This window comes from Coturnix japonica, chromosome 1, assembly GCF_054131305.1.
Source record: "Coturnix japonica strain WE chromosome 1, WE-NBRP24, whole genome shotgun sequence".
NCBI classification, from domain to species: domain Eukaryota; kingdom Metazoa; phylum Chordata; class Aves; order Galliformes; family Phasianidae; genus Coturnix; species Coturnix japonica.
In genome coordinates, this window is record NC_140663.1 from 28,874,491 (window position 1) to 28,889,854 (window position 15,364).

General features: G+C 34.9%; 1 protein-coding gene across 5 annotated transcripts in view; it reads left to right on the plus strand.

Annotated features, from left to right (window-relative positions):
- Nucleotides 1-9,092, plus strand: part of SLC16A7 (solute carrier family 16 member 7) — an 80,334-nt gene extending 71,242 nt beyond the window's left edge. For all 5 annotated transcript variants that reach the window (XM_085536536.1, XM_015855221.3, XM_032443278.2 and 2 more), the window contains 3 exons: nt 1,190-1,333; nt 2,622-3,434; nt 5,807-9,092. In XM_085536536.1, coding sequence (XP_085392662.1) covers nt 1,190-1,333; nt 2,622-3,434; nt 5,807-6,078 — 1,229 coding nt within the window. In that variant the 3' untranslated portion in view covers nt 6,079-9,092. The remainder of the gene's footprint in view (nt 1-1,189; nt 1,334-2,621; nt 3,435-5,806) is intronic.
- The last annotated feature ends 6,272 nt before the right edge of the window (nt 9,093-15,364 follow it).

Genomic DNA, 15,364 nt, shown 5'->3' on the forward strand with positions numbered 1-15,364 from the left:
ACAGTATGTTCATGATAGTCATTTAATACGTTTACAGTAATTCAAAACAGTGGAGTCCAAAATAACAGTATACATATGAAATATACAGTCTTAAATTTGGTGGAATTGGGGATTTTTTTGCATCATGAAAATTCTGGCATTTATTCCTTCAGATATTTATAGTGAGAGACTTAAAAGTGTTTTGCAATGAAATGAGGTGCAGTGCTTGGCATTCCACTTTATGCCAAGTGCCTGTTTTGTATTTAAAATTTATTGCTTTTTAATATTGGTGTTTTTATTTTTGAATTGGGTAAGTTTAGTTATTGCAAAAACAAGGCAATTCATAATGGTTTGGGCCAAATATAGTGCAATCAGATGGTGTGCAGGTTTGCCTAAAGAGCTTTGACAACCTCTTAATCTTGATATGTAGCATGCCATCTATTCTAGTCATGGTCGTTTAAGAAACAGATAATGCATGTCATGCTAAATTGCATACTAGCTGTTTGTTTAGTGTGGACGTAATTACACCATAAACCGAACTGCAGTCGAAACTGAAAAATGGACTTGTAGTAATATTTTTAAAGTTTCAAAATCTTTATGCTAAACCATATTTTAGATTTTCCCAGACAACCCGTAATCATCCTACTGCCTGCTAACTGCCTCTCTGAAGGTAGTAGGATGAAGGAGAAAATGAGTGTTAGGGGCCAGTGATACACATTCTGATTTGACAGTGTTTCTAAGTCTATGGGTGACTTTAAGTCAGGGTCCAAGACATACTGACATGCTACAGTATCAACAGGATCAGTTCTTAGTTTGCTTGCCTGGAGATTTTTCTTGCTATGTTAAGCAGAGTTGTGATGTCTGTCTCATATGCGAAATTCTTCAGCCCTTGCACTTTCAAAACTTCCACTGTTCAATCTTAGTATTGATTACTTGTGAACTGTAACAATCCCTCTTGCTTGTCTGATGTCTTTAATCTTTTGATCCATCTCCATGACAAATCAACATTTATACTGTCATGGAGACAGTATATCCACATTCACATTCATGTGTCTGCAAACTGTTTCTCTGACAAATTGGTACAGAAACAGCTAAACATTTTCCAGGATGGAAAAGAGAAGAAGTAAAACATTCCGACATATCTTGAGGAAAAAGACATGTATGACAGAGTTACCTGCTATCTGCTAATGCTTTTTTCTTCTTTCAACAGGTCCCATAAGCAGCATTCTGGTGAATAAGTATGGTAGCCGACCAGTGATGATTGCAGGAGGTATCCTGTGTTCATTTGGCATGATTGCTTCCTCTTTCTGCAATAGCGTTCTGGAGCTTTATATATGTATTGGGGTTGTTGGAGGTAAGAATGTTCTTTAAAATGTAATACTATATTATTTCTAATACTGTTGTACCAACAACCCATTACTGAGGAAGAACTCACCCCGTGCAAGGCATTGCACATGCAAAACAAGAAGGTAGAAATATCAGCTCATTTCAGCTATGTAAATGTGTTAATTTTTTAAATTAGCCAGTATGATGTTAAATTATTTCATTGAATATTTCAGGAATAACTGAGGATTTTATTCAATAAATGCTGTATGTATGTACTCTTCCATGCCGCACTGTAATTATGGTATAAAAATTGACAGCACTTATTACAGTAATTTGTGTAGCATTTCACTTTCATTGTTTTAGCTTTCAATCATGTTATGCATCAAGCAGGGTGGCAGAGGGTAGCAGAATTCTAGTAAAAATGCAGAACCTAATCCCAGCTTTCTGTAGGTTCTCTCCCACAGAAAATATAGTAGCTTTCAGTTCTGAAGCTTTCTGTGTAAAATCAAAGTCAAGCCTTAAGAAAAAATATTCCTATGTCATGAAAAGCCTGAATATTTCCTAAGAAAATGAAGTAGTTGTAAACCCAGCAAATTAATTTACGTACTTACCAAAAGTATCTTTTAAAAAATGAATTAATTAATAGCTACTTAGCCTTTATCACTGAGATATTTTAATATGGACAGAAGGCCTAGAGGTGCAACTCATATCCTTGTGTGAATGTGTGGACTGTTCCCATACTTGTTCTCTTCTGTAACTATTCCACAGGTAGTGGGGACTTCCATACATGGGGATGTAGATCTGAACGTGCTCCAAAATAATTATCTCTTTTAATTTCCACTTTTATACACAATCTTGATCTTAAATGGGGCTAGAAATAAAAAGGGAGGAGATTTATTTGTTTAAATTCACCCTACTTTCATTGTAGCTGAGGTGACATTTAGTAACTTTTGTGAGATGAGCCAAGAGAGAATTGTTACAGGTTTCTAAATAAAAAGAAAAAATAGAATTATGGTGCTGATACCATATTTTCTGTGTCACTCCACTGTCTCTATTGCTGCTGAAACACAGCAAGGAATTTTGGCTTAAATTAAAATGCTACAGGTGAATATGACAGAATACCACTATGATGTAGTCCTGACATTAAGACAGACAGAAAGACATTTCATTTTCTCATGCTAGCTGGTTTTCATTTTCATTCAAAATCACTAAATTAGATATTGGTAATTTAAAAAATAACTTGGCAACAGCATGCTGTATGTTCTGTAGTTCATCATATGCAATAATACTTTGTACTATTTGTATTTGTATTTTAGGTCTGGGTTTGGCATTCAACTTACAACCTGCCTTAACCATGATTGGCAAATATTTCTATAAGAAGCGTCCCATTGCTAATGGATTGGCCATGGCTGGAAGTCCAGTGTTTCTGAGCACATTGGCACCTCTCAATCAATTCCTCTTTAATGCATTTGGTTGGAAAGGAAGCTTTCTCATTCTGGGAGGACTACTTTTGAACTGCTGTGTGGCTGGGTCACTTATGAGGCCTGTTGGACCAAAACCAGTCCCTCCTGTGAAAAAAGATGTTGAAAAAGGCACAGGAGATTCTGCCCTGCACAAAAACAACAAGAAGTCTATTTGGCAAACTATCAATAAATACCTAGACCTATCCCTCTTCAAACACAGAGGGTTTCTGATCTATTTGTCAGGAAATGTTATTATGTTTGTTGGTTTCTTTGCTCCAATCGTATTCCTGGCTCCTTATGCCAAACACAAAGGAATTGATGAATATTCTGCTGCTTTTTTGCTATCCATCTTAGCCTTTGTAGATATGTTTGCTAGACCTTCAATGGGACTTGTGGCAAACTCTAAATTTATTCGGCCAAAGATCCAGTACTTTTTTAGCTTTGCTGTCTTCTACAATGGCATCTGTCATATCTTGTGCCCTCTGGCAACAAATTACACTGGTTTGGTGATATATGCCGTATTTTTTGGGTTTGCATTTGGAATGGTTAGCAGTGTACTTTTTGAGACTCTGATGGACCTTGTTGGTGCTGCCAGATTTTCCAGTGCAGTTGGACTGGTAACCATCGTGGAATGCTGCCCTGTGCTCATAGGCCCTCCTCTAGGAGGTAAGAATCTCTTTCATTCCTTTTTTTTTTTTTCTTTTTTTTTTTTTTTTTTTTCCCAGACATGAACTTGCAGTTTGCTAATGAATTCATAAAATAATTCTACTTAATGTTATCTCGTGTTTTCTCTGTGACTGGGAATGTACTGTAAAGTATTACATTACATTTATTATCTTTGCATTTCAGTTTTGTATCCATATGAAAATATGAAAGTGTACATGGAGTACATTTGCAGTAGATAGATTATGAGTGTATCTCGACTAGCCCTTAAATTCAGGTGACAAATGTATGATTTCCTGATAGTATTTAGAACTGTGTTTGCTGCCTTAATTTACATATATTCAGTTCCACTTTGCTCTTCACCAGAACAATTCTTACTCTCTTGAATTCATCAGATCCACTGCTCAGTCTTTGAAGATATTACAGAGTGACTTATAGTTTTTCCAGCTTAATCACAGCTGAAGGAATGCTTTCTTACATTTAAAATGAACACCTTAATTGTGTAAATGGAGAGAATTTTCATATCTAGACAGAATAAACCAGCAGAGAGGTGGTGGAACAGACAGAGTCAGGCTTAGCCGCTCAGGCCGGACTCCAGCATGGTGTTGCATAGCATTGTGCCCAGCTGTGAATGCCACACCACACTTCCCCTTTAGCCAACTGTGCAGCCTGTTTCTGAACAAGTAGATTCAGCCAGTAGATAGGTTTGAGACATTCAAACATCAGTATTTGAATAATCCTTCCTGGACTGAAAATTTTAATGTTACTAACTTCTCTTTTCAGTGCAAGTAATGGGAGATAAAAAGCAGATAAGTTGTATAGTTTGGGCTACATTTGTAACTGTTGGGAATCAGGTGCCAAAAATGATGAAAAGAAACTTATTGAAGTTTATCTAAAAAAGAAAAAAAAAAAAAAGCATTCTTTTATGAATTTTAAATAATCCTGAACTATTCAACACACTTCAATACAATAATAATTGTACACGTATTTTTTTAACAGACATCAAGATATTCCATATTTGCCTTTTCTTTTAACATTTGAGTTCATTTTGGTAATGGCAGAACGAAACGTACAACTCACACAGATTCTTTCTGTGCCACCTAGTGGAGGGAGCCATCCGTGACTGACAGAGTCTGGCTTTTTCAGCCAGGCTCTGAAATGGATATCAATATCGAAAAAATTTAAATTCAATATTAATGGTACAATGGCATATATGAGTATTTATTTTTTAATGTGTTAAGTTTGCACAAGTTTCAAAAGGCTATGTGTTGTCCTATAACTACAAGTATTTGCGCTGTAATGATACGTAATTGATTGCTCTTGTTAAACAGAGACAACCAAGGGGATGAACACTTGAAAAATCTAAATTCCATTTTTGACTTGTTCATGTTCTTTAAAATATTATGCTGAAGTAATGCTAATGCAGAATCTGATTTTTAATCAATTTTATGAGACTGCGTATGAATAAAAAATGGCAAATTGTACTATTTACAATAAGTGAATTATACACTTGCAGCACTACCTAATGCTAGAGTTGTGGAATAAAGAAAAGACTAAAATAGTCTGATGGCTTGTAAATGTGTCTCAGGTGAATTAGGGCATTATGGCTACAACCCAATAGAAGCATATAAGTAAGTACTAAATTGAACTGTGCAGGTTATATTTTGAATTTTAATGATAGTGTAGCTGTGTTCAAAGCCGAATGCTTGCATATGTACAAATGTTGATTAGGGAATTGAAAAAATCAGAAAGAATGGCTCATAAAATGGAAGAATACTGTATTTTCCTTGTCATGTCCAAACTAATATTAGAATTGTGAATATTTAGGTAGAGGCTTCAGAGTTCAAAAATCAGAAGTTGAGGGAGGATGATGGCTGAAGAGATAAGCCTTTCTACTTCTTTCACCAGTCACGGGAAAATAAAAATGAAAAACGAGCAGTTGATGCACAGTGACAGCAGTCTAAGAAGGCACATTTTCTTCCCATCCTATTGTCTGTGTACAGCCTCCATGAGTGTCAGACAGTCACTCCAAAACAATAGGAAGCAAAGTAAGGAGCTGAATAAAATAATAAGACAATGAAAGAAAATGAAGGAACTGAAAACTGTCTGTCATTATTCATTAAGCTTTACTTATTTTGTTCTTCAATATTTTATCAATGCCAGTGATTCCAGTGACAATTTCTAGTTGAACCAGCATAGGTTTTGTTAGAGGTCCACTATATATTTTAGACAATTAGAATGTTTTGGAAGTGCTTTTTTTGCTTCAGCATTAAAATCAGGTCATATATAGATATTTATCCTAGAGAAATATTCAGACTGTATTAAGTATTCTATTCTAAAAAATGCTTTTCTCTCCTTTTGTTTTTCCACTTCAGGTTGGTTAGTGGATGTTACTGGTGAATATCAATACATGTATTTTGTCTGTGGAGTGATTGTGATTGTAGCCAGCATCTGGTTGTTCATTGGCAATGCCATTAACTACAGGCTTCTAGCAAAAGAGAAGAAGTTAGAAGATGAGAAACAGAAAGCACAGAAGAACGCTGACTTGAAGGAGGCAGAACCACTAACAAATAATGAGAATGAAGATGCTGCCAGCAGAGCTGACAAAACTCTTGAAGATCCTTCAGAAAGAGAAACCAATATTTAATCTACAGTGTAGCCCAGAAGACAACATTTATGACTTCCATTAGAAATATGCCTTCAGGACACAAGCCAGGTTCTGTGTTAATAATGATCAGTTACAATATTGGATGGGAACAGATTTTTGCCCCATGTCAAGACTCCGAGTTAGATCTACAGTTTATTTATTTCAGTGATGCAAAATTGAGGTTACAGAGGTAGTGTCTCCATATAATGAGACCATCCAAACTATGACTCTGGACAGTGAAGAGTCCAGAAAACTAGCTGTAAATTCTTCACACAACAAAGTTTTGTTTCAAAAATACATCAAATGCAAAAGCATCTCTTACTGTTATATGGGAAGATATTTTGTGTTCATTAATAGAGTACTGTTAATGTCTTTTGAATTGATGTGCCCAAACTGTATTTACTACTAATATCATAAAACAATATGAGCTCAAATGTATGTTTCAAAATTATGCGAATGAAGCACAATGAAAACTTTTTTTTTCTCATTTGTATGCCCACTAGATCAAAATATTCAATATGTCTATATAAACAGTTACAATAGGAATGTAAAAGTTAAGGTTGGAAGGCAATCAATTGGTGGGCACAATTTATAAAACGTAATAAACAGCGGAGGTTGTTTCCTCCTGTAATAGGTGGCTATGTTGTACTTCAACAGATACATTTGAACACAAGTACATTCAGACCTCGCTAATTCAAAATAAGCTAAATGAAAGTATTTTAAACTAGGATAAACTAGCAGAAGTGGAAGCCAATTTGTTCAGTTGCTTCATGGCAGTGACATCAGTGTGGATGCTTGAGTTCACTGGCAAGTCATTAACTGGTTGATAAGAAGATGTAAGGTCTAAATTCAGGTTCTTGAGGGCAGGTAACTTCATACCAGTTTCCATCTCCCCTTCCCATATATTTATGAAAAGCTACTTCTATTTCATGTTACTGGTTTAACCAAAACTGCTGCAAAGTACATTGCCAGTACAAGTCTGGGAGCTTTGTATTAGCAAACCATTTTTTGCAGGATATTTGGCCTTGTTTCACATACACATATCAGTTGAGATATACACAATTGTTTCTCTTCCTTTAGGTTAAAAGGGAAAGAAAAAAAAAAAAAAAAAAAAAAAAAAAAAAGATTTAGCATTGCACTTGAAATTGAAAAGTGCAAGCTTCCGAAGGTTTTAAATAAAAATTTTTCTGTTCTATTCATAGTTAAGGAAGGGTGCTCTTCGTTTTGCAGAGTTGCATACATAAGCCACAGAAGATGTGAAAATTAAGGGTCTGATTCATAGAACATTTATTCACTATTTATGCAGGATACACATGCATTCAATTCAGGAAAAAAGTTTGGGGTTTTTTTAGCCCTCAAATACATCTTGTACAGCTTTAAGTATGCTGGACAGACAGATATGTTAAACACAATTTGAAGTGCCAATAACAAAAGAAATACAATAATGAAAACTACCAAGTGCAAATGCCGGTTTCTTAAGAGCGGCATTCAATTTGATTATTTTCATTCTTTTTAAAAAAGAAAAAAAGGAAAAAAAAAAAATGAAAAAAAAAATTGTTTGCCTCTGTCTTGCAGGATTATCATCTTATTTGCTATGAACTTCCATAGTAATGCTGAAATTTTCATTATCTCAGCACCGTTTTGGAGAAGAAACATCATGAATCCACTAGCAAGATGGTACAGAACTTTGCATCTTCTTTTTACCTAATTAGGCACAGGAAATCCAGACAACTTCTCCAAGTCCTTTAGGTGCTTCAGAAATAAGAAAATTGTTTATTTCAGAGTTTTAGAAGAAAATAAGATTTATATGCCCAGATTTGAGCAGTGAATGGTTTAAAGGAAAGTGATATAATCCCAGTAAAGTTGCAGGTCAGAGAAATAAATATACCTTCTTTCAAAATGAAATCCAGACAACACCCTTTGAGATAAAAGCATTGCTCTAGCATGGAAATACAGTGGGAGTTCCAGAATCCAGTCTGAAAATGCCCCACATGTCCAGAGTTGTGGAGTTTCATAAATGGCAAGCTGTCATACAGTTAGGAGTATCAGTAATAATGCTGGATTGCAAAGGATGAACTGAATCATCAGCTAAGGAGTAGTCATAGGGAAGATCACTTTGCTCTTGACAGCAGGTGTCAGACAGAGATTATTTGAAGAGTTCTGTATAGAGGTAGATCAAAAATGACCGAGGCAAAAATCTGTGTGCTTATTATCTCTGCAAAACAATCAGACAAACAAACAAAACCCCAATAAACCAAAGGGAAAAAGAAAAGACCCGCAACATAGCATGATTAAGGACACAGTAAAAGACAGTAAGTATCAACTTTTGATTTGAGCCCATTAAAAATTGATATTGACCATTAGGGGCTCGAGAAAGAGGCTCTTGGGAATCATGCAACAGCTGCCTGTTTCATGAAGGACTGCAGAATACGATAAAACATAGCATAGGAAATAAGGGAAAAAAACAAGATTTTTTGAGCTATAGACAAACCTGCAGTAGCAAGAACGATATTACTATCTCAGAGGAAACCAACATTTGTATATATTCTCTGGAGGACTCCTAATCTTTCATCTCTGGTCAGTTATGTCAGTAGTAGGAATGAAAGAGCTGCTTTACCACCATTCACCAATGTACAACTTTTAATCACATGATAAGGTAAAATGATGTATCAGGCAACTGAAACAACGTAAGACGCGAACCGAATCGAGTGAAACATTTCTTCACATCCTTCTCATTCTTTTCTTCTTAAAACTGGCAACTACTACTGTAACAACAAAAATAATCAGAATGCACTTGCTATTACTGAGTGTTATGGAATTTTGAATACATAGCATAATGAAGAAGATTGGAGCCATATCTATGCAGAAAATGCCAGAAATGAAAAAGTCTTCCAAATAAGAGTTCTAAAGTGGTATTTTAATATGTAGTTCTTACTTTAATATTAATAATAAACTGCCTTCAGTTAATTCTATGAGCATTAAAGTAGTGAAGTGAATATAACTTGCCTATAAAACCCAGAATGTTGTTCTTTCTTGCACTGAGCTGAAGTCATTACTGCAAATAATTTCCTTACCATTCTACTTTAAGAATGAGACCCATATACATATCATTTATTTATGTCCCCGTGCTTTTAGTTACATTGGACAGCCTTCACTATGGAGCACTGTAGGGTCAAGATTAGGAGATGCCTTTGCTTTACAGTCATGAAATGTACTCTCAAATTTTAAGATGTACCACATGCATCTGTTACACAACATGAAGTCTGTAGTCTCTTTCGCTGCAAGCATACCCTGAGTTAGCCTTAATCTCATGTATACTTCATCCTCTTTATCTGTCTGCTACAATATTTCTGAGCTAGATTATCATGTTTTTTACATTCAATCAATCAAATAATGCCAAAATCATTAAATTAGTAGGAAAGAAAATAATCAATCTCCAACTATTTAACGTCAAGGTTAAATTTTAAATAAATTCAGAGTACTTATCCAGACACTTTTATCTCTTTAGATTTTTTTTGACATTATAATTCTTTATAGCACAATGGTTCTTCTGTTTTGACCTTTTCAACTCCAGAGAAAGCCTTCTCTTGAATAATTCTCAGTACTTGTTGAGGAACAAATGTTCACCCTTGCCACTTCTCACCACTGAACTGTGCTTTCAGCTGTCGCCAGTTTTGTATCTCCCTCAGGTTCACATACAAGATGTTGTAGTCAGACTGCAGTACTTATGTTTCAGGTGGGTGATTTGTGAACTGTTTTGACAGGATTGGAAAAAGTTGTCTTCAAATAGGTTATTATTATTTTCTTCAATTTTCTAATGATAATTTCCTTATAAGAGTGAGTTCAGCTTTCCTTGCTGTTGAAGGTAATGGCAACAATTTCATTGACTTTGTTACTTCACATTCACATTAATTTTTATGGCATTTTTGCATAGCAACATCCACTGTACTTAAAAGGTTTAACAGCATGTACATAACTGTTCAAAACTTAACCCAGAGAAGTCTGTAAAGAGTCACAAAGTCACAAGCTGTGCTGATAAACAAATTTCAATTATTATTCTTATTATTAGTAGTAGTAGTATTGTACAATCGTCCATAAAGATTCTATGAAGTAGCAATGCATCATGCACTCCCTCAAGTAGTAGGATTACTCTTCCCTAGGTTTAACCATACAGAAATCATATTGATTTTATTTTCCATTAGAAATGCATCCCTATTTACTATTTTTGTAACTTCATTACCCCTCTTATTCAACTTGAAGATTCTCCTGACTCCCAGTTTTCCATTCTGACATTACACAAAAAACTTACAAATGGCATAGAATGACTTTTGTTAAATACTTGCTGTCACTGTCTTCCTCAAATGCCTACGTAATTTTTTTTTCTTCACTTGCTACTTTATATGGTTGAGGGGAAGTAAGGTATTATTCACTTACTTATGTAATAAACTACAGATAGAACATACAGCCAGATCAGATGTAGCCATCAGGATTTCACTAAACAACAGTGACCACTTTCTTAGAATCACGGAATCATAGAATGGTTTGGGTTGGAAGGACCATTTATGATCAACTAGTTTCAACCCCCCTTCTATAGGCAGGGACAACTTCCACTCAACCAGATTGCTCAAAACGTCATCTAGCCTGGTCCTGAACACCTCCAGGGAAGGGTCATCCACAACCTCTCTGGGCAACCTGTTCCAGTGTCTCAACACCCTCACAGTAAATAATTTCTTCCTGATAACAGTAGTATAAATCTACCCTCTTCCAGTTTAAAGCTGTTTCCCCTCATAATGTTGCTACATGACTTAATAAAGAAGTCCCTTCCCAGCTTCCCTGCAGGCTCCCTTCAAGTATTGGAAGGCCACTATAACGTCTTCCCAGAACCTTCTCTTCTCCAGGCTGAATGGTCCCAGCTCTCTCAGCCTGCCTTCATACAGGTGTTCCAGCCCTCTGATCATTTTCATGGCCCTTCTCTGGACCTGCTACTACAGCTCCATGTCCATCTTGTGTTGAGGGCCCCAGAAATGGACACAGTACCTCAGATGGGAAGAGAGCAGAGTAGAGGGGTCAAATCACCTTACCCTATCCATTGGTCACAGTTCTCTTGATGAAACCCACAATACATTTGGCTAGATTAACTTGCTGCAATGGATACTAGCAATTTTGCCTTTAACAAAATTCAACCAAGGCATTTTTTGTTAGTTTCTCTATAGATTACTGTTTTGTATTTTACTCCTACTGAGGATTATAAAGGGATTTTTAGAAAATACTTATTATCAGAGATGACATAAATTTTATCAAGGCTCTCTGGTCTATTTGGGGGGGGGGGGGGGGGGGGGGGAATATGCACTTTCCTGATGTTTGTGCATACATATTTAAAGCATTTGCATGTATAGGCATCTTTTAAATCCCAATTTGCATAAGTATTGCTGTATAATTTCAATATCATTTACATGTTATTATTTTGCAATTTTTTTTCCTCTGTTGTCTACCTCTCAATTACAGTTTGGAGACTTGCATGACCCTGAAAGAATACAGCTAACAAAAAGCACTGTGTTTAAACTTGCACAGATTATTAGACAGTCTCCAAAATATTTGAAGTAATTCATAGTAATTTTAAGGCACTACATACTGATGACTGCATTTGTTTTATCAGTATTTTTAGTAGATCTGAAGACTTAAGCCATACTGGTATATTTTTTGCATCACTGAACTGGTGTGAAGAAAATCAATGTGTCATTTAAGTATCCAAAGTCTACTGCCCTTTCTGTGAGATGCTGCCTTTTTCTATTTCTTTCTATTTCTGAATTAGAGGAAGAAACAAAATGGAAACATTAGGACATTAGTACATACAAAAAGTGTTACAAAAAGTGTTGCAGAATATTTTGCGTTCTTCATCCCAAAAGAGAAAGAGAGAGAAGGAAAGAGACAAAGAGAGAAGAGAGGAAGAAAGAGAGGAAGAAAGAGAGGAAGAAAGAGAGGAAGGAAGGAAAGGAAGGAAGGGAAGGAAGGAAGGGAAGGAAGGAAGGGAAGGAAGGAAGGAAGGAAGGAAGGAAGGAAGGAAGGAAGGAAGGAAGGAAGGAAGGAAGGAAGGAAGGAAGGAAGGAAGGAAGGAAGGAAGGAAGGAAGGAAGGAAGGAAGGAAGGAAGGAAGGAAGGAAGGAAGGAAGGAAGGAAGGAAGGAAGGAAGGAAGGAAGGAAGGAAGGAAGGAAGGAAGGAAGGAAGGAAGGAAGGAAGGAAGGAAGGAAGGAAGGAAGGAAGGAAGGAAGGAAGGAAGGAAGGAAGGAAGGAAGGAAGGAAGGAAGGAAGGAAGGAAGGAAGGAAGGGGGAAAAGGTTTGTATTTTTTTGTTTGTTTTTTTGTTGTTTGTTTGTTTTGTGTTGGGTTTTGTTTTTTTTTTTTTGAGACAAAAAATTGAATACAGAATTTTAGCTTTCTTTCTCTTACGTGGGCAAAGCTGGGGAATCTGGTTACAAAACACTTAACTGGGGACAAGAAATAATGATTGCAAAAAAAGAGAGTTGTTTGATTAAATATACTCTTCTGCTTAGTCTAAAACCATTCTTGCCTTCTAGAACAGTCCATAAAGTCCACTGAAGTCAACATAAGTATACAATCAGACAAGCTTTATCAGACTTCAGAAGTGATTTGTCTTCAGTGGAGACTTCAGCCTTACTTTCACCATATCAAATCTCAGGAATATCAGACATAACACAATAAATGCAGGATTTATTGCAACTGGCAAATTTAGTTATGTCCACATAATAATGAGTAGTGAATCGGTCCCTCAATTAACGCACAATATGTATTACTTTGTCAATGTAAATAAGCAAAAACAGAAAGCAAAAACAACAACAACAAAATAATCCTTCTGAATGTAAATTATAAATAGAGAGGATGAATATCCGAACAAATCTGTTTAACTCCTGAAGTGAATATCTGTTTCCTTTCAAGCCTTTTTCTAGCAGTTCATAACCTTCATTTTATTATTATTTTCTTAGAAAGTGATTTGTGTCTTTTGAAAGTGTATATATAAATATATATATAAGGGAATATATATCTGTATGTGTGTATGTGTATATATATGTATTCCCTTATATATAAAACTCTAATATATATATATTATATATATTTATGTATATATAAAATATATATAATGTTTTAGAGTAAGTTGCATATTGTGCCTAATAAATGACACACACTTGTACACAGAAAAAAGATTTTGGCAAATGATAGAAAAATGTAGAGATTTTTTACAACAGTAAAGTATTATTTTTCAGTTTCTGATGGTTTTATTTATATCATAATTCCTTCAGAAAATTTCATTATTTCATAACACTGGTATTTCAAGCATGGCTCAAGCAGAAGTTGTCCTAAATTCACTGAGAATTTTCATTGTTAGGCTAGAACTTCTCCACTGAGTATGCAGTGGTTGGTTGGTTGTGAAAACTGAACTGAAAATATTATCTGTGAACAGACTGTGAATCATAGACTGATTTTTCAACACTGTAGTACGTATTGCAAGATCATATGAGATATTGAAAGACAAGATATTCTTGTAAAAACTATGGAAAATGAGGAAACTGAGGTCTCTGCAAACACTATTCCACTTAAATTATTGTGGGGAACTCTCCTGAACAGTAAATTATAAAAACAGTGGCAATTTTTAATACATTTTTCACGTGCTGTTTTTATTCTGTCTGCAGGTAGGCAAGTCTGTGAAATGCCTACATTTGTCTCCGACTCTTAAGAAGTATTACCTTAATTTTTTATTTTTATTTTTAATACATTTTTCAGAGTGGTACATAAAGCACATACGTAAATACCCTTCCTGATCTGTGATATAGATGTATTTTCCAATTCTGGCTTACTTAGAAAGTTCACAATGTCTGCAGTCTACTAACAGAACTTGGTATTCCTATGCAATAATTCAACATGCTGTTGCCACTGTTGCTGGCTACTATTTTTTTTTTTCTTCCTTTTTGTATTTTGCAATACTGTATGGTTTTTACTTGAATATGTTGGCTAAACTTTTTGTTTTGATTTGTTTTGACAATCGATTAGCTAGAGGTGCTATTTATGTTCCAAAGAGATCCGGGTGGATGATAACATTTTCTTTCTAGATGCCAAATGCTTTTTTGACTTGACAAAATTCAGTGTTCATAATGTATATTAATCCTGTAAAATGCTTATGCACTGCATTACATTGTATTTAAACACATTTTTGCTCATTAACTGCTATTCCTGTACTGGTGTCTAATATGTCCATTTTGTCCATATATATTTATGGAAAATTACGAAGAAAAATATGTATGATTAACAATCAAAAAAAAAAAAAAAAGAAAGAAAAAAGAGAAAAGAAAAGAAGAAAGGAAAAAAGGAAAAGAAATAAAATTTTCGTGTAAAATTTCTGAAAGTACGTAAATGCTTTTTAAAACTTTCATTCTTTAGTAGAAATTATTTTCAATTTAAAAATGCTCACAGATTCAATTTAAAAATATTCACAGATACATGTGTAGATTAACTATTCAGATTTAGCTAAGACCTTAAAATCTCTTATATCTGCATTAAGAAACAGAACTGATAGGTTTCCTAAGCAGAAAAAATACAACTGGCAGTGAATGTGCTACCAGCCTCTTGCTATCCCTAACCACACCATAAGTACAACTAACTCTCATAAATTACTCAAAAAAACATCTGGACACCCAGGACTTTCCTCAATTATTCTGATTGGGAAGTTCTTCTGTATTCCATGCATATACAAAAACATTCATTTATTACTAATACCAATTTCTGTGCAGAAGAGGAATATGTCCGTAGAAACAAAAATAGTGGATATAGATAACTCTTCATTCACTTCTTTCTTAGTGTTTCCAGATCCTACTTGCTTGTCACTTGGCTTGAGGCTACAGTTAAATTATTTTTTATTTATGTAATTTGATTGGTTGTTTGAAATCAGAGACAACTGATTAACATCCTTTGCATGCTATTTATGCGCCTTTTATAAACATGTGCAAAAAGCTACTAGGAAACAAAGGTGTACCATTTCTTAACTGAACTGTTGAATACAAAACACAACTTTTATGAAAAGAAATGACCTTTATTTTCTGATTTCTAATAACTGCAATATTTATTTTCAAGTAATGTTATCAGTAATTTTCTTGACATGGAAAAGTTGATTCAGCTATGTCAGCTATTCTGTTTAGATTCTAGCTCACTGTAATATTTGCATATCTGAACATATGTAATATTCATAAATAATCTATTTTGAGGCATAGACCAAACAA